Below are 27,307 nucleotides of genomic sequence, written 5' to 3' on the forward strand. Positions count from 1 at the left end.
ATGTCTTTAGGATCCAATGTAGGGTAGTCGGATATAGAGTATCGGTACGAGTCAGTACTATTTAATGGAAGTTATGCTATTAAAGTCAAAAGTACGTCTGGTTTACCAATTTATAGGAGACATACCCCCGCAATGGTAGTTGCGTTAGGCTTCTGCTATCTTCGTGTGAAGAAAGCGCTCTAACTAACCACTGTGACATTCATCCACTCCCATAAGCCGAATAATTCTGAAGTATATTATTTAGGCAGAATATTTCACAAGATTTGGAAGATACAGCGCACTGTAATATTCAATTAAACGTAAGCGGTAATGCTATGTAAGACTCTTCAAAATATTATGCTCCCCTAATACCTCGCTCCAAAATAATGACTTCTTTAAATACAACCACCAGTAGTTGGGGGTAAAGAGTGAGATTGTTTTATTTATAAAAGACGGTAAACGTTGTATTTGTGTATGTTGCTTTGTACGAGTATAAGTATGTAATGGTATAATTGGAAAGTTAAATCACGATTGTCATATTTTGATAACGTACCAGCGTATATACTGCGGTAATGTTTGGCAAACGAGAAGTACTGACATCGTAGTAATTGTAACTTAACTTAAAACAAAATGTTTCAGTAATTTTCATAGCGAATGCATTGAACAAAAATTGGTTTTAGATTCGACAGTTGAAATATGAATAAACAGGTGTAAATATGATATTTAGTAAGCACATTTTACTTTCTGAGTTAAAAGTAATAAATTAAATAAATAACCAGGCTTAGTCTTATGCACAGAAATTAAACTGTAACCATATTTTTATTTTGTTACAGATTTTCTTATAAGATAACAATCACCTGACATAATGTTGTGGGAAAAACATCGGATTTACCTGGAATCTTGTTCCTAAACAATGTTTGACACAAAAACTTGTAAAAAACTTTCGATATTCAAACAAAACGAAGAAATAATGGAACGAAAAATGCCGCTGGATCGCAGAAAGTCAAGCTGCATTAACCTGAGACTAAACTTGTCGCTTTTGTGTTTCATGATTTTATTTTCGACTTCATATTCAAGTTCTACCCCGTCTACTATTGTATCGTGTCCATCTCCATGCACTTGCTCGTATAAGGAACGACTCGTTAATTGCAGCAACAGAAGTTTAAGGAAGATACCATTAATACCACCGTGGGTGTCTATATTGTAAGTTCACATTTATCTTGCTTTCATTTATAATCAATTTCTCATGTTATATTTATATATAATATGAATTTTGGGTAATGGGTTAACTTCGGCCTTTTATTCTATAGTTATAATTTATAAATACCCAGGTCTCATGGTATGACTGTGAAACTCCTACACTGTAGAGTGATAATGACAATAAAACAGTTACTTAACGATTTATAGTTTCCTGTATTGCTTCCTTATCTACATCCCTGTTAGAACAATTTATTTGAAACATTGTGATTATTATTCTAACTTTAAATTTAAATTCCTTTCAGATCTTTAAGAAACAACAAGATAGAGGCAACTGCAGTGAAACAACACACGTTCATGAATTTACCAAACCTACTAGAACTGTAAGTACTAAGTAATTTCCTTATCCAGACACATTGTGTTGCACAACATCAGCATGTAGTGAATATGTTTTTCTTAAACCTTTGAAACTCCCAAATCACTAAAAGCTACCACATATTTAAACTGATGCAAAACATAAAAGTTATATAATATATTTAGGTTAATTATTCTCTGTATGTAAGTTGATAAATATGACGCACTTACAGTCTCTAGTTTTGTTATAAACCCTTAAGCTGGGCTGTGTATGAATTAGACCCTGTAGTGGCCGATATTCTTGCTGTGTATTGTAATGTGTGAAAAGTAAAATTTTCATGAATAATTTATCACATGCTGAGGCATTACCAACCTTGTTGTTTTCAAACTTGCTTGGAAAACGTTATATAGTTATATACATGTATAACTGACATTTTTCTTATTTGACTACAGTCTGTTTCATTTTAACTTAAAAACGTGGATTGTGTGGTTTTGTACCAATAGCAAAGTGTGTATACTTGGTATGTCTACAATATGCGGGTACGATCTTTTTTTCTTTGTTTTTCTTTATTGCACATGCATTTTGGAAATTTTAGGCTACAAATTGTTTGCTATTTAGTTTTTATTTAAAATAAGCTTATTTAATTTGTAGTCCTGAGTAAGTTTCCATAAATTGTAAGTTCTTGGTTCTTTTGGGCAAAATTTTAATGAATCGCTTCATAAAAGCCTCCAGCTGTGCCTACTGATGCTTCACAAATTCAACCAAATATTTTTCACCAACATAGCGGGGTGCTTCTTATAAACCCAAGTAAATCTACTAAAATATTCCTTTGACAGCGCAGTGTGATATATTAGGGAAGAATCTATATTCTGACTCATTAGTTATGTTCGGTTTAACAGCCATGCTTTTGAAAAGATGCTCTTTTTTCCTACATTTTGTACATAGTACCTTCTAACCACTGTTTTACTGTTAATTCCCATCTCATCTCTTTAATATTATTTTTAATTGAGGGAAAGCATTGTTGTTTATGTGATTTGACTTGTTGAGTTTTAAAGGATTTTAACTTCATAATAACTGTGGGTTCCCTTTATGATTTTTAACATTCATTGACTCATATCCATAACACCACGTAGGTGTCTACACAAACACAAGTGTGAAGTGTGAACATGTATTATTGTTAACACAACCAGTGTAAACCTAAGGTGTGAAAACCTTCTACATAAACCCAAGGTGTGAAATCATGTTAACTTTGCCTGTGGCACAGTCACATTAACTTGATAAATCACCTCATGTTTTACACCAGGTGCGCTTGTGGCCTCATATGTCATGAATATACCAAGTTTACCAACCATTGAAATCTTCTATATTGCCATATGTGGCTAACTATTTAAATATAAGTTACTTTCAGAACACTGTACAAATATATAAACTAAAGATATATTTTATGCAGAAGTTTAAAATCCCTGATTATAACAACTTGACTAATTTAAATAATAACCCAGCCATTTCTAATATTAATATTACCTTGAATATTACCTTGAATATCCACAATAGCAATATAGGGCGCCGCACAGCTGTGTAAGCATCCAGTGTTTACACTTTAAAGTAATAATAATCTTTACCTGGGCAGACTTGGTATTAGCTTATCGTGGTTGCGTTTATATTCCAATACACACACAAGTCTGGTATAATTTAAGACTTAACTATCTTCCACACACCTGTACACTTAAAACTCTGAAGCATTTTCCAGCCGTGTATTTTGTTTACAGGACCCAACTTTAGTTTAATACTATTAATAATAATATTAATACATTGTCAAATTTCTTAACAATCTTTGTTGTTACAATCTTATTTTATTTTAACGTAAAAATACCAATTGCAACTTTGATATCCAAGTAATGTTTCTTACTTTAAACTCAAAATGCAGGAAAATTATTTAAAGTTGATTTGTATAGCAGCAACAATACTGTATGTTGTACATCTGTCTAAACCCCTCAACCCCCAGTATTTAAAGTACAGGTCCATATTTAGTAAATATAAAATGTTTTTAATATAAACCACACACATGTAATACCACCCACCCCTTTACATTCAACCAAACTTCCTGTAGTTCTACCAGGATGTCGCCAATATCCGTTTAATTTAATTTGTTATCCTAGCCCCAATATGTTACTATGTAATTTGCCCATTATTCAGTATATTCTGTGAGGGTGAGGTCCTACGTGCATGATTGCCCCTTTGACACAATATTAAAGGTCTACTATGGCCTAGTCTGCATATAGTAGATACATGTTATAATAATACATTGAATGAAGTTCCCTAACACCTATGTAGGTTCGTTATTCTCCTATGCCCCCTCTTAACTAAACCACTCCTAAAGTCTAAAGTTGTCGCTGAGTGCAGATGCTCGTCACATCTCGAGTGTTGCGTTCCCACTTTAAAATCAAAAACTAACACAAACACAAACCTAATATAAAAAACAGGTTTCAATTTGTTTTTTCTATTTTTCTTGAATGTTTTTCTTTTAAAAGTAAAAACGTTCCCGCTATAATCAATGTAACATAATTTTATGGAATAAAAACGTTTTGCTAGAAGTAAAAACTACTCACAATACAACTTTCAACTTTTCAACAGAGATTCTACTTGTATTATCATATACTTAGATTGGAATTTGTAATGTATATATTTAGTATATAATATACCACATGTATATAATAAATTGTTTAAAAATCCAATTTTATCCAAATTAAATAATTTTTGCGAAAATTTTTAAATATTTGTGTTTGTGGTTTGAATGCATAGCAGCTGCTTCTTTATTACGTCACACATAGCAATGTTAACAACCAGTGAACCGTTTCTTACTTCACGGGTTTTGTTTGACAAGATATCGGGTTCGGTTTCGCACCTTAAGTCGAGCAATTAACGCCTTTTCTTTGTCCGCACCTGCGGGTATTGTTACGTCACAAGAACACAGATTCCAGTTTTTCACATGATCCAACAAAACGCGGGCGATCGTAAATGGTTATAACACACACGCTCGATAATAACTTTGAGTTTATTAGGTACTTAAACGGGCATTGCTCGCAGTAATGTTTGCGCCTAACCACCTAACTACCTACAATTTAATTTTCCGTTTAACGGTTACGCGCGCGCCAATATATCACCATACATATATTTCACTGTGCAAGGTATAATGTGAAAAAACTTAAAGGTGTAATGTGAAAAAACTTTAATAAAATCAAATATCCAAAACGAGGAAAATTTGTTTTGTAAAATAGATCATTTTTTTGCGTGCCGACGTTTCGACGTAATATATATAAATCGTCCAAGCAACGTCACAATTCCCCTTTATTACGCAACTATAACTTAATTGTTTCACGATTAGGTGTTAAGTTATTGACGTCATTATAACAGCTGCTGTATAACCCTGGTGCCCTTGACTAACCACAATGTTTATATTAAGAGGTGTTTATGTCAATGTGATATATGGTGTGTTTATACCAACGTCCCATCCAGTGTTACGTCACATTAACACTTTCTTATTATTTTTGTTACGTCACATTTACACCAATGTTTCTTGGGTTAAATTTTAAATATATTATCGACTGTGAAATGCTCCATTATATCTGTTTAATTTTATGGCACACACTGTATGGGGTAAGATGGGTATACCGTTACTCCGGTGGCTACCCCATGTTTTCTAATCGTTTTTTTACCATTTTGGCTTTTTTCCCGCTCAACTACAAAACAGAAAACTTGTACCATTTTACCCCACCCGAATATATATATATAAATATAACATAAGACAGTAGACACCATTGTTACGTCATAACACCATTGTTACGTCATAACACCTCTTTCTCACAGGGATCTGAGCGACAACGAGCTTCGAACGCTAAGCGTATCTTTCAGCGGAAGTCCTTTGTTACGTACCTTGTAAGTGCTTTATTACGTGTAGCAGCCACGGGAACACCTGTGTCGTAATTCTACTTTATAAGGCTCGTATACAATAGATAGGGGTTAACACATGAATATTTAATACCATCGCTACTTATGTGGTTGTGGCAGCGACAATCACCATTGTGTTTGAATTGCTTGTAAACCGATGGATTAACGATTGGTGTAACTATTGTGTGGGTGATAAAATAAAGGTTGGGTTGCTGGTAGCTATCCCAGTAGGTGGGGTGAACATGCATTTTTTATATAACTTTAAAACAAACCAAACTTAAGCACGTATGGGTTAGGGAAACCTGGGGGGGGGCTCTCCCAGTAACTTTACGCATATTTTTTACATTTACAGACGTTTAGACACTTGTTCATTGGTTGCCATCCCTACGATAGAAGCGACGGGCCGGCCTAACATAACTACACTGGCATTGTAAGTTTGTTATGTAGTTTCCTGTGTGGGGTAGTGTTATGTACATGGTGGTTACTGGTTCATATAGATAAGGTATTGCATTCACGTCACCTTAGCCCGTTACCGCTACGTTACATTCTATATGGGTCCTACAACGAAGCCATAGGACCTGGGATTTAGGCCAGGGTTCCCCATTACCGCAACATTTGTTTAGACTTATACAAATATAGTGTAGTAAAAAAAACGTGTAATGGGTAAACTATAACTGCCCAAGTTGCCCTATATACTGTATATTATCAATGTTTGAAATAGCTAGAGACAGTAAACGGTGTACGTTTAATATAAATCCATATAATTGCCACCAGACAGTACGTGATCCTACTCTCTGTTAGCTTTTATTACGTCACACTGTTCATTTATTTGATAACAATGGCAATACATCGTCACAATCAAATAAGTAAATAGAAGAAAACCGCGCACGAAAGTTAAATGAACTATCCGTTCGTTCCCGGGCATTGGGACATGCGGGTGTTGGAGTTGAAGGCACGCGTGTTAACCACAAGGTTTAATATTCGGTTAAAATAAATCTTATTAAATAATGTGGTTCAATTATTATAACAAGTGGTATAAAAGTCTTGCAAACCTACTTTAGAGTTGGGTATGGTTTCAGCATCCGGGCTGTGCAAGGCTTATAGTGAGATACAAATGAATTGGGTGATTGCGATATTTTTAATAAATGTAAACTAATTAACCTCGGCGGGGCAACGACGGTCGTTATAACGCGGTTGTTTCGTTTCATACACCTTATGAGATACCACGTATGTAACTTTGTGGGTGATTGTGCCACGACTAAATAACATGTAATAGGCAAGAATATGAAGAAACCGTAAAATAATCTCCATCTTTAACGGGCAATGAGCTTTGTGTTATAACTTCGTGACGTCACACCGACAGCTGGGGATTAATCGTCACAATAACCTTGATGACGTCATTATCGTCAATCATTGTGATTGGGGACGGATTAGGATCTTATTATTATTGAGATTTATTTCACGTTTGCTCTAAATCCTGTGGTATTGAATGTTCTTTAGTGCTAACAATTTTGTAAGTGGACCGTTATAGAAATGTTGACTGAGTGATTAAAACATAAAAATATGCAATAGAATTGTTGCGTTGTATAAATAACGTCGTTGTCCCCCCACGCGAGGATAAAAAACAAGTAACATTCATTCATTTAACATCAAAATATACCTTTTATATTCAACGTTATAAAAATATCAGGATAATATTTTACATTTAAATATTCGCTGCGTTTATTAAATACGAAGTATGTTTTGTATGTAAATTCAATTATGTTTAGCAAGCTGTTGAAATGTATTTGTTGTTGTTATGGTTCGTAAAAAAGTAATTCTTTAAATAAAGTTTATTCTGTTCCCCCCATAGACACATACAGGCCGTTATACGATTCCACCATGCTTAGTGGTTAGTGGTGGGAATATATGGCAATTGACAAACGTAACAATTTGACCAAAATAGAACTATTTTCTCACATCCTTTATCTAAGTAACCCATACTATTCTGCAACGGTGAGGTTCTATAGCGAGGCACGCCATGTGATTTAGGCCACAGTTGGCTCATTCATTACCCATACATTGCAAAAGCACACAGCATGGCACGCCATGGGCCTGAGATTTATGCCAGAGTTGCCCCTTTACCCTAACACCTATATAACCAATATACCATACCACAGGTCACATAATATCATCACGACGATTGATGGCTTAACTGAATGGCCATCCTTGCGTGTATTGGATCTTAGTTTCAACACAATACGTGGAATACGAAGCAATACTTTCATAAACCAACGAAATCTTACAGAATTGTGAGTTAATTGTTTCGTTGCTGTTGCTACCAGGCAGAATATGTGTTGAAACTGATCTGTTATATTACTTGGTGTTTATAAACCAACGCTTTACTTCCAATTAGATCTACCCTTATGCTATATAGGAATATAGTATACGTTAGAATATATTATTTCCTACACGGATATTCTACATGTAGTAGGGTGGGGTAAGATGAGTTAACAAAGAACGTTCGAAGAATTCTAAAACCGTAACCTCACAACTCCCATGGGCCAATGTTATTTGTTTAAAACACATCTGAATATTATGTGCTAAAGGTGTCCCGTCTCACCCTATAGTACTAGTACACTGTGTACTAGTCTTTCAGTTGGAATTTATCCCCAACAACAACATAGTTGTGGTCCCATATACTAGCAGTGAATGCTTTATGATATTTGCCGCGCATTACAATATTAACGTTATTATAGTCGTTAAAGTTTCCACTATAACCTAGGTACCTGCATAAGAACAACATCACAACGGTAAACGAGCACGCGTTCGCTGGGTTGGTGTCGCTTGAAACTTTATCTTTGGGTCGAAACCGGATTGGAAACGGCCGGAATGGACTCAAATATTTCGCACCATCTGAAGTGCTTGCTTCGAATGCCGAATGCATTGGAAACCTCAGCAAACTAAGATTCTTGTGAGTAGGGTGGGATTCGAACCCGTGTTCCTTTGTTATCGTAACCATCTAAATTCTAAACTTTAACCACCTAATCACACAGTGTAAATAGATGGGAAACCACTGGTGTAGCCAGTTAAGTCGTATATCCCCTCCCCTTGCCAAGTCATTCAGCATCGCTCAATATATGGATGTTTTAGCATTATGTTCTATCTTTTATAGCAAGCTCAACTATTCTGGTTGTTGCATTTGGTGTAGATACATGTTATGAATGTCTAGACATACGTAATCACTAATTACCGTTCTTATATTTAAAAACCCATAGATCCCAAATTTCCAACACATTAATATTATGACTCAATATATATATCATATATTTTAACAGGGATTTGAGCCGCAATCGAATCAACCACATTAAAGGCCTCGCATTCAACGGAATGTGTCAACTACGTACCTTATTATTGCATGGGAACCGAATCTCCAACCTTAAGGACGCTTCCTTCTATAGTTTAAAGGCGCTAACAACGCTGTACGTATATTGCGTATAATTGTTCATCAATTTTATCTAATTGTGCAATTACGAGAATTGGGCAATTAAAGCGACTGTCTACGTCACAATAATCACTACATATGATGTTATGACGTCACAGAATATGATATTTTTTGTAAAACTTAGATTTTAAATGGAATAAATGTCTATGCGGTAACACGACTGTGGATAATTGAGATTTAATAACTTTATTGGGTAAAGATATTTCTTTGTTTGTTCTTTTTACGCCGAGGCGAGCTACGTTGTAGTGTAAACGCCGCTTAAAAGAACAAACAAAGAAATATCTACGCTGACCTGCGCTGAACAACGCTGGGTGTAGATATTTCTTTGTTGTTTTTTTTATGAGTTTTTACCACTTTTAACTATTACATTATAACAGACGTATGGACGACAACAGAATACGATCCGTTGATATGGGCTGGCTGTATGATCTTAAATCACTTGAAAAACTGTGAGTATTGTGATGTCATAATTCACATTGTGACACATCGTGTGAAAATCGGATGATTATGCGTTGCAAGTGTAACGTGTAATTTCAATGTGAAAGTGTAACGGGTTGATATATATTGCTCTAACTGCGCATAATGTATTACATGCGCCGTATTGCGAATTCTCCTGCGGTTGCTACCAGGCATAACGTAATACTTGAAATAGTTCATATATTTCGTCTACCCTGCGACGAAACATCATTAGAGTAATTATATATAATATTGCTCATTTATTTCCAGTGGTTAGGAGCGTACGTTGTTGTTATATAACAAGGCATTTGAAATTGTAAGTTTGTGGCAGCTTCGTTTCACGGTCTTCAAATTAAAAACAAATCAAGTCAATGTATAAGCAAGATACGGTGACACGCGTCACTTGATAACAGCGCCCGTTTCATTGGGTTGAATCCACCGTTATATAGGGGAAACTACGAACCATGAAGAGACTATATTACCCCACCACCATATTTATTCTTATATCCTGCGTTTAATTGCTCGGTGGCGACTGATATCCTGGGGTTTGCTTTTGCGTGGTGCGAGCTTGTTTTTATAAGGGGGGGTTAATTAAATTTACCCCCAACAGGTGTTACGTCGTATGCTAGCCAGTGTTGCCGTTTACTGTGCACCCACCGTTGTAATACCCTGGGGTGTTTTGGTTTGGGCATCACTGTGAAGTTGATTTATTAGCATTTGTTTAAGTGGAGTTTTAATTAAATTCCGTTACGCCCGGCCCCGAATATTACGAGCGGTGTAGTAACGATAACGAAAACGGTTAAAGTTAATAAAACATAATGATAAAAGTGGTTATAACGTAGTTAGAATTAAGTAAACACCTTAGTTAATTGGTATAAACAAGAAAAGGCGTTGTCTATGGGTTCATTAATTGAATATAATGGTAATTATTGTTAAACAAATTAATTAAAATCAACAATTAAATAAAATGGATAAAATTATTAAAATTATTTTAAGCTTGATTAAACTAAAACTAAAACGCATTCGCAACAAATTTGAAATTAAATTTAGTTTAATCTTAAAATCATGTAATATAATTCGTATAAAATAAATCAAATTAAAAATGCTTCAAAATTAAAAAGATTATTTTGACTTACTGAAACGCTATTGATAAGATTGAGGCGTGGTGTATACGTTAGTGTATGGGACACCAAACAATAGTCTTGTTTGGCCACCTGGACCATGCTCCTCGCGCGCTCCTTTAGGAGAAAGAAAGAGAATAAAAGAGTTTGTTTTCCCACTCCGGTGTGAATAGCGGGTGTTACTGTTGTGTTCAGCTATTCATGATCAAAAGGAATCAACGAGTCTCCCCCTGCCTCAGCTACCGTATGCTAAATATGCGCCAACGGTAACACGTAGCTTTATTTACCTCTTCGAATACGATAACAAACATCGAAAAGCAATAAGCTAAGAAACGGCAAAACGGCAAAACGGCAAAACGAAGGTCGTTACGGCCTAAAATATCTCGTCTATTGCCCTATTAATATCAGCCACCTTTATATTATTATATGCTTAGTTAACTTTATGGTTAATTCGTGTAAAATTATACAACTATACAGTATAATATATATGTGTATTATAATTCCCATAGTATAAGCAACGTGTTTTGACGGTCGTTGTGTGTTTACGTTTAAATTCCGTATTAAATTATTGTTCCGAAAAAGGGGACAAATTATGTAGTTATGACATAATATGTGACGTATTTATTCCCGTTGTTATGACGTAAGCCTGCACGATCGCATTACGTCACAGCGATTAAGTAACAGATGTTCAATTATTAAATAGCGTTGTGAGTTCGGGTTGGTGTATAAGTTACCTTCGTGTGTTAATACCGTGGTTGGTGAAATTAAGTAAGTGTGGTTGGGAGGGTGAAGTGAACGTGGGAATGTCGAACACTTGGCTGTTCCGCTCACTTTCACACACTCCCCAACCACTTGTTGATTAACATAAACCTCGTTAACATTAGATGTGTGACGTGTTCAAACGCCTCATTTAATGTCACAATCATCTGCTTTATGACATCACTAATGGTTTATCTAAACTATTTTTAAATGTTCCTAAAAAACTTACCAGATTTAAACATCCGTATGATTAGAATAACATTAATAATGAAGTATAACATTTGATAGTATAACATCATAATAACAATATATTACAGGTCATTGTCTCGTAACAAAGTCAATTCAATTAGTTCTGGAGCTTGGAAACTATGCAAAGAAATTCGACATTTGTAAGTTTTTGAATTACAGTAGTTAGTTGCAAACTGGGTACTTTATATTATAAAACTTGTTTTTATTCTCGCTTGGTAAAAAAATGACGTTATAACACAGGTGATCTGTTTCTTACAAGTTACAACATATGTGACTTTATGGGTGGTTGTTTTTTTTGTATGGTTGATAATTTGGACAACCCATTAGTGACCACTGGGTTGAAGAAATATTTGTATATAGTTAGTAATGTCAACTCATCACACCTATAACCTCATGTATGTCCATGGGCTATGTTACTGCATATACCCAACCATATAACCCACATATTAATTACTTTACCTTCACATAAGGAATTTGAGCCACAACGACCTGACAACAATAATAAGCAAACAGTTTGAGTCGCTTACCGTCATGCAAACCTTGGATTTGAGTAGGAACGCAATAGTTGCGATGGAGAAGGAGGCTTTCTATGGGTTAAGGAAACTCAAGAAACTGTAAGTTGTAAACAAGCTTGTGCTGTTGTTTGTGTATGGGTTGCTGCACCATCCTCAGTGTTAGATGAGACACAAGCTGGTCTTTATATAACACTCACTCTCATCTAACACTAAGGATGGTGCGGTTTCAGTCAATCAACTTTAACCATCCTCAGTCTTAGATGAGACAAAAGTGAGTGTTACATAAAGACCAGCTTGGTACTTGTAACACTCACTTCTGCATATGGCCTGTTTTATATTAACATAAAGGAAACCATAAATCACAATCTCCCTCTTTTAGCATAAACAGTTGTCCGTGTTTTACTAAATAAGTTGTCTTCGTTATACTACCATATATAACAACACACATTACAACCCCCACAGTGTGTTGTCCCGCAACCTGATATCGAGCAGTGTTGAAGACTTGGGTGAAATATTCCGTGGTTTGGATTCGATTGAAACTTTGTTGATGAACAACAACCGGATCCGATCCTTGTCCCCCGATATGTTTGTCGGCGCCGATAAACTTGTTTACCTTGACTTGAGGAACAATAATATTACTTCGGTGCAAAATAAAACTTTCCAAACCATGAAAAACCTGAAAAGGCTAAGAATCAACAGGTAGGTTGGTGGGACAGTATATACCAGGGTTGATGTTACTGTGTATATATTCCACTGTGTATAGTGGGTTGCTGCTGCTCTGTACATGCATGTGTGGTATACGTGGGCCTGTGGCACTTCCACTAAATGTAAAAATTACAACAAAAATTATATGGGGACTTATTATTATTTGGATTGTAACCAAAGGGTACAAGGTTCAATTCCCAACTCTGGTAGGTCCTGTAAAATGTAGCATTGAAATGAACAGGTACCTACTTTGTTACCAATTACTAGTATGTTTCACAGCTGGATTTATTTATTTTTTATTAAAATTATTTAGTTTTATTTACTTAACCCTCTTTATACAATCACACCCATATTAACCCCCCCCTCAACACACAGTGCTGCCTTCTTATGCGATTGTCAACTTGCTTGGTTCTCCCAATGGTTGAGAGATTCGAATATAAACGCGAGGTCTGAGGGCAACTGTAGATGTTTCCATCCACCAAAGTTGAAAGGAAGAAGGGTCGTCAATATCGGGTCCAATGAATTTGAATGTGGTGAGTGTTTATATCATGTTTGTTTAAAATGATGTGTTCAAATGGTTTATGTGGTATTTCTTAACCTTTCATGGTTCTTGCCCCTGCTTCTTTAATAAATTAACCTACATTTTTACATCTGTTATTTTATTCACCACTTTGCACCAAACGGCCTCTAAAACAACCGAGGTCATGAACATAGTCTGCTTGTTGCCCCCAACAAATGCGACCGTTGATTATATTTTTATATTAATATTTATATTTACAAATATATCTCAATGTGTTCTTACATAAATACCATTCTCATAACAGGGGAACACCCCATACCAACACTCCTCCAGCAGCCCAGTAAACTAACAGCTTACAAAGGGGAGAATGTGACATTGGAATGCAGTGCAAGCGCCACACTCACCAAGAATGTATCGAACGTTAAATCAAGTGCTTTGATGTCTGTTGTGTGGAGAAGGGGGAGGTCCAAAACTGTAAGTTCAACAAGTCTGTTGTATTTATATATATATATTTATGTATATGGAAACCAACTGTGGTATAAATCTTAGCACTGGTGACTGGTTAGCTGCTTGCCCTGTAACCAGAGGATTCTGGGTACAAGGCTTGATATGTCAGTCTGTTCCTACTGTGCGTGTATGTGTGGCAAGACACTTAACAATGGCAGTTTCTCTAATCCAGTGGTCACTTATAAGTTGTTCGAATTGTCAGCCTACTCAGCCATTTATGAAAAACATGTATAGTCCAATGATACCAAACATTAAATACCAACATATACCGTCACACACACAGGTTATCCAGGAATCCCAAAAGATTCGAATCAGAAAACCTCAACGTATTGAAGGCGGCCACATATTTTTCACAAGCTTTCTTATCCTTTATGATGTCACATATGATAGTGATGATGATTACAGGTGATTATGATGTCATAGGCTAAGTTAAATCACTATTATATATGTGTATGTGTTGTAAAAACAATTGTGTTTTTTTCTCCCATTTCTACGTCTTTACGATCCCATTGTCCAATGCGTGGCCCACATGGGTTGGCGAGCACAACACCTTGTGGTTAGTGTGTCTGCCTCTAGCCCAGAGGTTATGGGTTCAAGGCTTGTTCCTGCTACCATTGCTTGTTATCTTATATGTGTGTGTGTGTAGTGTGATTGATATTTTTAATAAAAATAGCTGCATATATGTGAATTACTACACCTACATCCATCATAATGTTTATTATTCCACCAGTTGCGTTATAAGCAATGAGTTCGGGCACGCCAAGTCCACCCCTGCTGCTCATCTTAGTGTATACGTTTACCCAACAATTACTAAACAACCTGAAGATAGAACGGTTAAATCTGGTTCGGAAGTTATCTTTCAATGCCAGGCATCGGGACATCCTATACCTGATATTTCGTGGCAGAAGGTGAGTGAATATAAGGGGTTTTTCTTGGTACCTTATAAGCAAGAACAATGTGTTGGAGTCATGTTATAGTAGTTGGAACAACTTGTATTCAGTAGTTGTTTGTATATGGAATATATATTTGGGAAATAGGCAACTCAGCTGTCTATTAACTTCTGCATTGGACAATAAATGGTAGAACCCTCTGCTGAGGTAATAGGCAACTTAATTCTGGTCCCATTGAATAGCTTACTGTAATACCTTCCCCATGTAGCATAGTAATGTAAACAGTTCATACACCATGAACCTCAAGACAGAATCATATAAAAAAACTATGTGATAAACAGTTCCCCAGGATGAACCTTGGGACTGATTTTAAATCATGTGAAAATCTTTTGAATTACATGCAAAACTATGTGATAAAGTGATGGGAAATGAATAATCTCTTTCCCCCAGGATGGAGGTAGTTCCTTCCCTGCAGCGCACGAGCGTAGATTGGTACGGACGCAAAGTAAAGATGTAAGCGAACCTGGTATTGCTCTAACTGTGGACGATGGTGATGTCATGGATGATGATGTCATCAGGTTGAGTGATGTCATCAGTAGTGATGTCATACCTCGCAAGCGTAAGAAGAAGTTGGAATTAACTGAAGACGCCCCGCTACATATAAGTGAAGTACAACCTAAGGACGCAGGGGTTTATACGTGTACGGCTAAGAGTGTGGCTGGTGTACAAAGTGTGTCGGCTACACTAACTGTGCTGTGTAAGTATCTGTGTTATGTTGTACATATATAATATATATGTATGTGTATTCCAAACAACTATATGTTAAAATTTTTGTGTTTTGTGAGATATTGATTATTAAGATACACTTACTAAATGTATATTATGACCCATGAGACTGTATGTTCTTCATGAGTGATGTTCTGTGGCAAGGCATCCCATGGAACCTGGGGTTTAGGCCACTAAGCTTTAGACTATGGTATATGCCTAAACATAAACTATTGCAGCAAATGGGCAATGACATGAACTTACCATTATTCACATTGCAGATCCACCTATAGTGGAAAAGATGCCTGACAAGATAGAAGCAGTGAAAGGTGGAAATGCTGTGTTGAAATGCATGTCCAGTGCTAACCCGGCACCCCAAGTTACATGGCTGTTAAATGGAGGTGTATTGAATGGGACCACGCGCCATTTCTTTGCAGCTGGTGACCAACTGCTTGTTATTGTCAACTTCTCATCATTAGACCAGGGAGAATATGCTTGCTCTGTTACTAACTTGTTGGGTACAAGGAGGTCATCAAGTAGAGTCGTGCTTGTGGAACGTGAGTTGTGTGTGGGGTTTGTGGGGGTTATATTCTATATGGGTGAAGTCATGCAGGGAAAGAAGCCATGGGACCTTTGATTTATGCCAGAGTTGGCCCATTACATAGACATGGGGGTTACCATAGTTAAGTGTCTAGACTGTTTTTGGCAGGTTTGCTAGCACCCCAAGCTTCATCATGTTTTACTGAAGACCTCACCCTTATAGAATAGAATCTCTATTATTGAGTGTCTATGTACTGCCTCAGTGGGGTAAAGATGGTAGTACTCTGGGTGTTGAGGTAATAAGTCAATATACCTACATATCAACATCTGTTATCCTATGCACTAACCCCCACATATAATATTCTACACACAGATCTTAAAGAAGACACGAAACGTCTTGGTTTATGGGACGAGTTCTTTGGTGGTAACGGTATCGTTATATTGGCGGTGTTCATATGTGTGTTGGCCACATCACTTGTATGGTTGATAGTGCTGTGTTACACAAAGAGGAATCATGAAGGGGCTCCAAGTACTAACACAGGTTTGTGTATTAAATATAGTTAATGTATATTGCTCCAACCCAGTGGTCACTATCCGGTCTCGTGGCGCAATGGTTAGAATACCTGGGTTTAGGCCAACGAATGTGGGTTCGAGGATAAAGTTTGCTATCATTGTGGGTATATATGTGTTATGGGGAAAAAACAGAAAAATAATCACCTGCAAAGTTACATACGTGGTAACTTGTAAGCGGGCATGAGGTGTATAAAACATAACGCCTATGGTATAACTTCCACACCCAACCATATATACTCAATACCCAACCACACTGAATAAGTTACAAGAAGAAATAAGTTACATTTATTCAACCCTGGGTTTGAATTCACTATGATGTAACATTAACACCATTATGACATCACAGAGAGCACCGACTTCCAACCGGTTGATTCGTCATCGCATGGTTCATTGGATAAAACTATGATGTCACTTCCTGTCAACCATCATATGCATTCCAGAACAGGTGATTATTACGTAGATAAACTTGTTTATTATGTCACACATATTTATATGCATATATATGTGGCTGCTAGAAATATTGTTGTTTTGAAAGGATCTTCGGCAATTTTGTAAATCTTATACACCCGTTTTGGCACCAGGTCATATGTCGTTGCGTGCCCATTTACACATAATGAACAGTTAAAACGTAAAAAAACGCACTTGCAAAAATTTCCAGAAGATCCCTTTCATGCTCCCTGTATATAAACCATATATTAAGCATTATACGTCATCATCATCTTTATTACGTCACAGACATACTTCCCACCTCACACCAACGTCACAATTTCCCTTCATTATCGCGAAGCTACGTCGACCCGGGTATTCCCCGCCACGTCACGAAACATAGATGCGACAAACACCGGACATTACAACAACACCCTGTGCGTGCAGTGTCGGCTTCCCATGTACACAACATGCGTGTGGAACATACACAACCACAACATTATAGCTCGCAATGCTTATCCAGTCCCTCATGCCAGGGCAGTGCGAGGTGTTTGAACAATAGACCTCAGAACCCAGCCAAGCGACGACCGTTACGCAGACGGCCACAAATGGACACGGACCGTGAAGGCCCATTTTCCAGCGACTCTGAGCCGGGCTCGGTGCTTACTGCTGTTGCTAGGCAACCAGTGGTCGTGTCGTCGGCCCGCGTGGTTGAAACGTCATCGTTGAAACGGGAAATCCCCGAAGCCGAGCCTTTACTCCACCCGCCACCTGTGTCTTCAATTTCACAATTCACATCCAAGGACTAACGGTGGATACAAACGTTAACGCTACACTGGTAATCAAGTTTGTAATCTATGCTGGGCGTAGATACAACAATCAATGGGCACGTATTTTTGAAAAAAATCATTGGGCACGTCTGTTTATTTAAAAATCATTGGGCACATATTTAAACTTATTTTATCAGCTGATGCATATTTGCAGCCTAGGTCCATGTATTATTGCTTGTGTAGCGTTAGCTTTAAACTGTGAAGATATTTTCTATGTTTCACCATACACCAAGTCGACGTCACAATGCGCATTATGCGCTGTACTTCAAGCTATGAGATTTATGAATGTGATTTTCCCAACATTGCATTTTTCAAGTGAGCGTATTTTTATGAGATCGTCGATATTATTGCTGCGTCGTGTTATGTAACAATGTCCATTATGCGTCACAACTTTTAAATAACACAATCCAAGTTGAAGTTGTGTTTGATTTGAAAAGTAGTAGTTATTCAAAGAAAAAAAAAAAAACAATTTTCAGAAGATCGGAAGTATCATACACCTGGCTGTGACAGTAAGTTAGTTTTATGGTTTTAAGTCTTAATTAAGAGAGTCAGTTTGACAGAAGAAAATAGAGCTAAGTTTCTAGAAAAGTCCTAACAGCAATTGTTTCAACCTACTGGTCACTAATGGGTTGTCTTAATTATGAACTATACATAAAAACAATCACCCATAAAGTCACATACGTGGTAACTCGTAATCAGGCATGAGGTGTATGAAACAGAATACCAGTGTTATAACGGCCGCTCTTGCTCCGTGAGTACATAAAGTTATATCACTTACCATTCAACTTATTCGTCCCCGTGAAAAATATTTTGCGTACGTGACTCCGGTGTTATTGGGTATTCCCCCTCCGTACTCATCATGACTGTGCGTTTATTGTTTGCATCGTAACCTGGCTGCAATTAATTAGTGTGGCTATAATTAATGTTGTAACGTGAGTATATAAGCCTTGTATAGGGTGTTGCTTCACATAGTTGTAGGTTCACACCGTAGTTAACAGTTTAATTGAGTTTATGTAGACAAAAACTATAACTACGTTGTTTTTATTTTTGCAGAGAGTTCTTGACTTGCCTTGCAATTAGCATAAGTTTGTTAATCAATTATTACAATGGCACACCAAGGCGCCCCCCTACCTGTGTTGGAGTAAGTCGTTTTGTTGTCAAATTGAATATATATAACATCTAATTAATATATGTATATAATATAATAATACTAGTTTATATAGCATTCCCGTCAATTAAGATCTGTTGCATGAAAGCCAGTGTATGTTATTTTTATGCCTGCGCAGCCGCGCTTACACTTGTTAATTACTGGCGTCCAAGGTGTCTGTTTGATTACAGTTGCGAAGTTTAAAGAATTGTTAAAACAAAAGACAGGATATAGAGACAAAACTACAGCTGTTAAAATTTACATATTTACAGTTAAAACATATGGCATAGCTAAAAGTTTGTAAACAAAACAGCGACTCCCAGAAGATCAGCGTTGGTGAGTTAAAAGACCTTCTTGCTAAAAGTGATCCCTTGGTTGTTGACGTGAGGAATCCAAGTGAGATTGAAGCTTCCGGATCCATTGGAAGCAAAAAGAATATCAATATTCCTATCACTGATTTAGGTGAAACTTTGATGATCAAGTCTATGTTTGTGTTTCATGGATGATTGTTGTGACTTTTTTTTATACTACGACTCTACGAGGGTAGGGCAACAACAGTTGTTATAACTCCAGGTGTAAAAGGTGTTTTGTGCCATACGTCTTGTGCATGCTAACAATTTACCACATATTTTGAGCCACTCTTAGTGACCGCTTGGTCGAAATAACAATGTTAGCACCGTGGTAGCATCGAGCCTCGAACCCGTACCTCTGGTCTAAATAGTGAGCACTCTTACCACTTTACTAATGCTTCAGTAACGAGTAAAACAAGATTTGAAAATCTAAAGTTTAAACTCCCACAGATAAAGAACTAAGTCTAAGCAATGATGAATTCAAGGCTAAATATGGGTTGGACAAACCCCAGGGTGACGGGTCTGATGTCATCTTCCATTGCATGAAGGGGGGGAGGGGTTCAAGGGCTGTTGTTGTGGCTGAAAAACATGGCATGAAAAAGTAAGGCAACTAGTGGTATGTATGTGTGGTTTACTACAGCAGTGCGCAAGAGTTAAAATTGTCAGGAGAGAACTTTACTGGTAGAGGTTATTAGTTAAAGCATTTCAGCAATTGAATATTGTGGTCAAACTGCAGCTTAAACTTCTTGACAGTGTACCACTCTGGTAGAGTCATAATCAGTGTGAATGGTTGTGACATACAACGATTTATTTAACTATATTACACTTGCAGGGCACGTAACTTGGAGGGTGGATATGGTTTGTGGTCTTCACAATAAATCAACATATTATAACAACCAAAGTTTTCACCAAAGTGTCTATGTTTATATAAGAATTCTTAATTGCATTATCTTTCCAAAATAAGCCTTTTATGTTGCTGACTATTTGTTACTGTACCTTGCCCAATTAGCTATAAAACAATCAAATGTCGATTATGGGTTTATGTAAACCCACAGCACACTTGTATCCTCTAGGTTTGTTTGAAACCACTTTTATAAAAAAACGTTTTTCATTTTATCACAACACTAGTTTAAATATGTTCGTAATTTATCGGTAATTAGTAAAAGTTTTCTACAAATTGTAGACATCAATACCGAATGTGAGTAACTGGCCTGTTTAATAGAATTATCATTTTTGCTCAAACAATGGTTTGTCTGGTTTACAAATAGATATTAATTAACCAGTTCACTAATAAGTATTAATTGACGTGTGTTTTGTATCGGTAATTATTGTTTGTAACCTGACTAAACATAAACATTTGAATATCAATATTGCTTCAAGCCTGTAACCCTCATAAGCATGACAAACATGCAGGAATTGCACTTATTGGGATGTTATATTATGCACAAACTTCAATTATTCCTAAATAAATCTTATCAATACAACATGGTTTCCACTCTCATGCCCACAGTCGAGTTGCTGAAGCTATTGTAGTGTGTGGATAAGCAGACATGGCTTGTTGGTTTGGTCATTTATATCCTCGTGGGTGGGAACTTGAGTCACTTATCCATGGTTGCCACTCCCATGCAAACAGTCGAGTTAAAAAACTAATAATTTTTATGTTTTTCCATTACTTTCACTTGATACACCACCACAAAATACAGGTTACATTTACTACACAGCAGATATACGAACTCCGGTAAACAGCAAGGTGTTGTTGGCTAGTTTGACGCACATATGATATTATCGGCCAGCGTACACCCCAACACGTTGTTTGCCTACTGATATTCGTTGTGATTAATCTACGGGATGTTGGTATCAGATTAAAAACTCAATATAACCAATGATGGATATCTGCATAATATAACACCGACTAAAATCACAACGGTTTAGTAGGGGGTCGGTTGTCTTGAAATAAACAACTTTGTGACATAATATCGTAAATCATAAATAAGGGAATAAGCAACTATATTACCTTATTTAGGTTTGAAATGAAATAACCTATGACGTAATAGAGGTGGTGGAACTAGAATCATACGTAACAATGCTTTTGTATGTTTCGTAAACCATCGATTTGAGATACCTCAAAAACACATGTACAAGTTCCCACCCACAGGGATATAAATGACCAAAACAACCAAAAGTTATGTCTGCTTATCCACACACTGCAATAGTTTCAGTAACTCGACTGTGGGAATGGGAGTGGCAACCATGGATAATCCTATATTAAAATGCCCCCATTCAAGGGTATGTAAATTACCAAAGTGATCCAAAACAAACATCTTGCTTTACATAACATACTTTGGCGTACTTATGAATCTATAGCAACTATCTTATGCACTTCATTTCTGCTTCACTAAGCCGATAATATCACTAGAGTTATACCAACACATGGGCATTGGTACAAGTAGGAATGAATGGCCTACGATTGCCTTGATGAAGCCACACGATAACGATGTAAGACAAGCGAGGCTTATAAGGTATGAGGTCCTTGAACCTGTTTGGTTAATGCAATTTAATGTGTTTTAACTTTGTGTTGGTGATTTTTGCGGCGCCGTTTTATCTCCGTATTTAGGTTAGTCTAAGGGTTTGTTTATATAGTAGGTTGGGGAAGGTGGGACACCCTAGCACATAATAACCGAATATCCTGGTCGTGTTTTACTGCCAATTTAAACGAGAAAATAGAATAAAAACGTCTCCTCCCACCCAGCTATACAACAGTTTACCGCTGTTGCTAATTAGTTATGATGCACATTCATCGTACAGCAGAAGATCATTGCTGGTTAAAAAGTATGGCTGTTAAACTTCTATAAGAAGTTACTCACAGTGGGTTGAAAACATTTAAATAAAACCGTATTTAAAATATATTCTCGAAGATTCGTTTCATCCGCGTCACCGCATTCCACAAATACTATCAAATATTTGTTTGTCTACAAGCGATTGTGTCGTAATAAATATGTGTTTGTTGTGTCACAATACTAACATTCAAGTATTTTTCATTGATGACGCAACAAAGACTTATGTGACGTCGAGTAAAAACCACAAAAACTGCCATGGGCGTTGAAATAATAAATCGAAAACTTCAGATTTTTTACAATTGTTGGCGATATATTCGACCTAGATCCGAAACAAGATTGAATAACCGACAACAATTGAAAACTTTTTGTGATCTTACCCCATTGTAAGTGTACGTGTGAAAAAATACAAGATATCGGCTTAAAGGTTCCCGATCAAGTGTTCCAGTTATTTCACTGGCCGATAATTCGTATGAATACGCGAGATTACATTTAATGCTAAACTTTAGGTCTCGTTGCTATAACTAAACTTGGTTTTGTAATCTTAAGATTCATTTGTAGTTTGGATAGTTAGCAAGTTCAAGGCTAAATTTTAAAAATTAAGCATATTTGTTAAAATTACTTGAAATTTTTATTTATAGGGATCGATGTTAATTTGTTTTGAATAAAAATTAAATGATTTCATTTTTCACTGCATTTTAGGTTCATTTTTTTACCTCGTTATTATTTTTTGTGATATCGTTTTCGCTTTTATATTTACATTATGCAGTTAAATAAAGTTGACACAGCATTAACCAAACATCGTTTGATTTTATTCTAGTTTGATATTTTAATACAAATACTTTCTTTAAAGTTGTTTTCTCTGCGTTTTAATCGAATAAGTTGAAATTACCCAGTTTCAGCAAAAACTTTGATTAAGAAATCAAAATGCCGATTAGTTCAACGAACTCCCGGTTGACCAGGGAGTTGTACAAACCTCCACCGAGGTCCTTGGAGCAGATCCGGATGCAGGAGATGTTCAAACACCAGATTCCTGGAAGTCCAAACCCGAGTTTGAAAAGAGAGCGACATCTGGATGGGGTTCCAAAGAAAAAGGTTCGGGGTTTCAGAAATAATAACTTGTTTGAAGAAAAAAATTTAAAGTGCGATTGGAAATTCGGGTTTTAAAATGTGCAGAAAAGACCACTCAGTTGAAACAATTGTGGTTAAGTGTCTTGTCCACGGACACATTCGCTCACATATTACCTATATTAAAAATATCTTTAGAAGGCCATGGCTCAAAGTAGCAGTGTTTTCTAATACGGCATATACCACGTTGCACAATACACATATGATGTAAATACGCACTCTATGCTTACTATAACTTTTATTACTGCACAGACGGCTGTGGTTGGTCCAGTCACCGACAACAGACATGCAGTATCTAACGGGTTTGCGGGCGCTGCTGATCCGCCATTAAAGACATCGGGAGGTGTATTGGTCAACGGCGGGGTTTCGATGTGGTCAAAGTCGGCGGCGAGCGGTGGATGTCTCGGTCGTATGTGCTGCATTTGTCATGGATATTTCTTCACTCGTTGCTGTATCTTGGCTTTCCTGATAGGATTATTACTTGGAGCTTTAATAACTGGGTTGGTCGTTGGTTTAATTTACGCTGAAAGAGCCGAAGGTAACTAGAGTTTACTAACTTGAGCTGAGGTGTTTCAAACTTTCACATGTGGAGAGAAATATGTGACATTCATTCACATACTTATATTCCATATACATATTCCACATCCTAATGCGTCGGGTTGTTGTACCACTTACAAGAAAGGTGAATAAGTTAACTACAATGAAACTACCAACTTAACGTTACCACAAATACTTCGCGGATCACTGGTCGTCTCCTATAGACTTGTATAGAAGGTCACAGGTTATTCACGTTCATTACTCGAAGTCAAACGTAATCGTATCCTTTATACACAAGAGTTTCCGTTTCATTCAGTACTGATGCTTATTAGACCGAAACTAAACCGGTGTTTCTGCTCTAACAGTTACACAAGTGATTTGCCCTCGTTTTAAAAGGGCAAATATATAATTAACAGCGAGCATGATGTTTACGAATACACAAACATGAACAACCTAAATAGATAAGTTAACGCAGTGAAGATACATACAAAGCAATATTCTAAGGATTTAAGTGCCAAAACCCCCCCATTGCAACAACTCCCAATAGCAACCACGTACTCCCCTTATACAGCTGCAGGTTTAATAGCAGCAGCAGCGGTCGCAGATGACGAACCAGTCGGTTGTTTACAAAGCCCTTGTCCATCAGCATCAGCAACTTGTGCTTACTCCATGAACGACACCCTCCTAACTTGTAACTGCCAACCCGGTCCAACCACTTCAACTGGTGAGTAATGTTGCCAGCAGGTGGGCAGTGGTTAAAGTTCGAAGCTCGGCCGTGCTAAAGGCGCAGTCATTCTTAACATTCCCCACTTTAAAAACAAAACACCGCTATCAAAAGGGGTAATTTGCATAATTCGACATAGCATACATGCAACGGTCTTATGTTAGACTAGACCTCCCTGCCCTACTAACCCAACCACCCACAGTGCTGTGTCAAATACGTTGGAGTTCCTCGTTTCGTGATAGAACGCAACAGTTTAAACCTGGGTTTCTTATCCAATATCCACATACCAACTCCCACCAAAAGGCAGATGGCGTTTATTAGAAGTGGGGGCATCAGGGAAGGTATATGTTAATACCATTACGTTAAACACAAATGTAGTTTATTTTATTGATGGAGCAGAGGGCCACGGGGGGCCACAGGTGTTGAGTGTCTCTGAAAGAAACCACGTCCGTGAAAGGTTAAAACGAAACAGTGTTATTTACACGCCTACGTTCTATGTTTACTGTAAATGTAGAGGTACAGCGTAATATCATTGCGCAACTTTAAACGACTCCCCCAACTATGCCGTCAACACTATAATAACAAACCTCACGTTCAAAGTTTTTGTCAATTAATAACAATGTATTTTTAAATATAGTAACTTGGGGTAAGATTGGCAAATAATATGTTCTATTTTATAGTTATGAGGATGCGGTTATATAATTATGTAAATCATCCATATTTACTACAAAATGGGACGATAATAGGGAATGAAAACGCCGCCCATCTTACCCCAACCTCTTTGTACTTTAAAATTATCAACTTTTTTGATCCGAAGTGTTCGTTTATGTTTGATGTATTTTAACTTTTATCATAGCTGGAATCAACGCGGGTGGTTACGTCTGCAACTTCTTTGAGACAATGACAACAGCTGTTCCGGTCACTGTGACGTAATAATATGAATCTTTACTAACTTCACTAACTAACTTTCTTTATGAGTTGTATGATTATATCTTAATATATATAAAATGTGTAAATCGAACGGTTGTTAATCTATTTCTCATAAAATTTGCTTGAAAATTGATCATTTTACAATGAGCTGAGTGTTTTTTATGCTACGTGACGTGTAGTTCTTCAAAGCAAAAGCCACAGTTTCATTTATTCTTGCTGTTTATACTGTGTACATCTATATTACATTATTAAATAAACATAGATATCATCTTAAAGTCTTGATTTCTTTCTTGTTCTAAACAACAATTTGTCAGGTTTCCTACACCGCTTCCACCATTGCTGTGGGTCTGTGGTTGCCCCCCATGCGAGGATATATAAGTTACATACCTGGTAACTCGTATGCAAGCATGGGGTGTATGGAACAGAACATCCGTGTTATATCGACTATCGTTTTTGGGTACGCGAAGATAAATAAGTTATTTAATCTTCTCCAATCTTTAACAAAGGATATACGAACTCTTTAGCGCCAGCTAGTAAGTGTGAATCCCGCAGCGCCGAAAACCACTCATCTCTTTAGTCACAGACTTGCTACGTTTACTTTGAAAGTGTATTCCATGAAACAGACATGTGGTGATCTCAACAAAACTGTTCAATTTAGTTTGTGTTGAAATTGTACGCACCCTCCCCACCGCATCTTAAGTATTAAGTTGCCTATATATGTAAATACTTTTTTACAACAATAGTTTTACTTTTATTCCCCATCTCTTTGTTATATTAAATTAAAACCAAAATAAAATAACACCTTTCTGTTCAATAAAATAAATGCAATTCTTTATTTTCATTTATATTTACTTTTTAAACCTTGTGATTTGTATGATGTTTATGGTTTGCATGAATCGTTATGTGGATAAATTTCAACAGCAAGTGTTGCATTGTCATCCCAATGTTATTGTGACCGCGTGGTTGCCAAGATTCGACGCAACACGTTTTTATGAACAAGTGCTGCGAAATACGTAACTAACAAAACCCAACGAATAGTTATTTTGGCTAAAGTGACGTCATCAGTCCCCTAATCAAATGAAATATTTCTCCAAGGGGCAGATTGAGGGAATCATATTTCGGCCTATTTTCGTTGTCGTTGCTTTTTCGATAACTTTGTTTTGATTTCCACTCGTATGGAGCCATACTTTACCATGCGAATAGTGTTATATATACTATCATGTTTTAACGACAGTCGTTTTATACAACACAGATCTTTCATACACCTCGTGTTCGCTTTCGAGTTATAATGTATGTAACTTTGTGGGTGTTACGTTATAGTTATTGATAAAACGAATCTCTGTTTTGGAATAACAAGCTGAGTTTACGTCTAACTCTCCCTATACATTTCGCCAAGCGTCTCAAAAGCTCAACAATAAAATGTTTATAAAAATAATATTTGTAACATCTTGGTCGGTTTGACCGACATTGGGTTTGACGTGTGTTCGAATTCTTTATTGAAACAATAATAAAGGATTGTTGTTTCTGAAACTGCCATTGTTTTGTTTATGACGTCATAGTGAATGTTCTATGCCAACGCGAGTGTGTTTTGTCATATAATTGTGGTCGGGTGGTTTCTACTTTCTTATCTACAACTGTTAAGTTGAAACACCCTGCATCCAAATAGGCCATACGCTCGTTCTTGTTACCCGACTGCATATTGCAGGTCAAGTTCACACGCTGTTTTTCTTACTGCGGTTTAACGTTGCTTGCATCACAACTCACAAACGAGATGGAAATTCCCAAATGCTCAATTTCGCAACAAGACCTCCGCTGCCATAACCATCACAGAACATCTG

At 36.8% G+C, this 27,307-nt stretch overlaps 3 protein-coding genes across 5 annotated transcripts; all 3 read left to right on the forward strand.

Moving 5' to 3' along the window:
* Positions 1-785: 785 nt before the first annotated feature.
* On the forward strand, positions 786-18,236 carry LOC149741061 (leucine-rich repeats and immunoglobulin-like domains protein 3). Its single transcript, XM_089890967.1, has 20 exons — positions 786-1,182; positions 1,482-1,559; positions 5,399-5,467; positions 5,832-5,909; positions 7,639-7,770; positions 8,244-8,432; positions 8,797-8,940; positions 9,341-9,412; positions 11,617-11,688; positions 12,019-12,162; positions 12,526-12,762; positions 13,144-13,301; positions 13,593-13,762; positions 14,079-14,200; positions 14,526-14,703; positions 15,136-15,442; positions 15,732-16,007; positions 16,364-16,531; positions 16,910-17,008; positions 17,299-18,236. Exons 1-20 carry the CDS (start codon positions 893-895, stop codon positions 17,796-17,798), a joined length of 3,483 nt encoding a protein of 1,160 aa, XP_089747093.1. The 5' UTR covers positions 786-892; the 3' UTR covers positions 17,799-18,236.
* Positions 18,237-18,797: 561 nt separating this feature from the next.
* Positions 18,798-20,800, forward strand: LOC149741062 (thiosulfate:glutathione sulfurtransferase-like). Of its 3 annotated transcripts, none has more exons than XM_089890971.1 (4): positions 18,798-18,960; positions 19,280-19,428; positions 19,767-19,917; positions 20,149-20,800. In XM_089890971.1, exons 1-4 carry the CDS (start codon positions 18,926-18,928, stop codon positions 20,192-20,194), a joined length of 381 nt encoding a protein of 126 aa, XP_089747097.1. In that variant the 5' UTR covers positions 18,798-18,925; the 3' UTR covers positions 20,195-20,800. The 3 variants fall into 3 exon arrangements, with proteins under 3 accessions (XP_089747097.1, XP_089747098.1, XP_089747099.1); XM_089890972.1 differs by having other exon boundaries at positions 19,767-19,932; positions 20,149-20,438; XM_089890973.1 differs by lacking the exon at positions 19,767-19,917.
* Positions 20,801-21,694: 894 nt separating this feature from the next.
* On the forward strand, positions 21,695-25,721 carry LOC149741063 (uncharacterized). The gene is made up of 5 exons (XM_089890970.1): positions 21,695-21,835; positions 23,047-23,245; positions 23,531-23,816; positions 24,387-24,539; positions 25,396-25,721. The coding sequence occupies exons 2-5, from the start codon at positions 23,078-23,080 to the stop codon at positions 25,470-25,472; spliced, it is 684 nt and encodes a 227-aa protein (XP_089747096.1). The 5' UTR covers positions 21,695-21,835; positions 23,047-23,077; the 3' UTR covers positions 25,473-25,721.
* The last annotated feature ends 1,586 nt before the right edge of the window (positions 25,722-27,307 follow it).

This window comes from Ciona robusta, chromosome 1 (genome assembly GCF_009617815.1).
Source record: "Ciona robusta chromosome 1, ASM961781v2".
NCBI classification, from domain to species: domain Eukaryota; kingdom Metazoa; phylum Chordata; class Ascidiacea; order Phlebobranchia; family Cionidae; genus Ciona; species Ciona robusta.

Coding starts and splice junctions, on each gene's coding strand:
- LOC149741061 (XM_089890967.1), top strand. CDS start 893: ATGTTTGACACAAAAACTTGTAAAAAACTTTCGATATTCAAACAAAAC. Junction 1,560..5,398: donor TTACCAAACCTACTAGAACT/GTAAGTACTAAG, acceptor TCTTTCTCACAG/GGATCTGAGCGACAACGAGC. Junction 7,771..8,243: donor CAACGAAATCTTACAGAATT/GTGAGTTAATTG, acceptor ACTATAACCTAG/GTACCTGCATAAGAACAACA.
- LOC149741062 (XM_089890971.1), top strand. CDS start 18,926: ATGGCACACCAAGGCGCCCCCCTACCTGTGTTGGA. Junction 18,961..19,279: donor GCCCCCCTACCTGTGTTGGA/GTAAGTCGTTTT, acceptor TAAACAAAACAG/CGACTCCCAGAAGATCAGCG. Junction 19,918..20,148: donor GAAAAACATGGCATGAAAAA/GTAAGGCAACTA, acceptor TTACACTTGCAG/GGCACGTAACTTGGAGGGTG.
- LOC149741063 (XM_089890970.1), top strand. CDS start 23,078: ATGCCGATTAGTTCAACGAACTCCCGGTTGACCAGGGAGTTGTACAAA. Junction 23,246..23,530: donor ATGGGGTTCCAAAGAAAAAG/GTTCGGGGTTTC, acceptor ATTACTGCACAG/ACGGCTGTGGTTGGTCCAGT. Junction 24,540..25,395: donor CGGTCCAACCACTTCAACTG/GTGAGTAATGTT, acceptor CTTTTATCATAG/CTGGAATCAACGCGGGTGGT.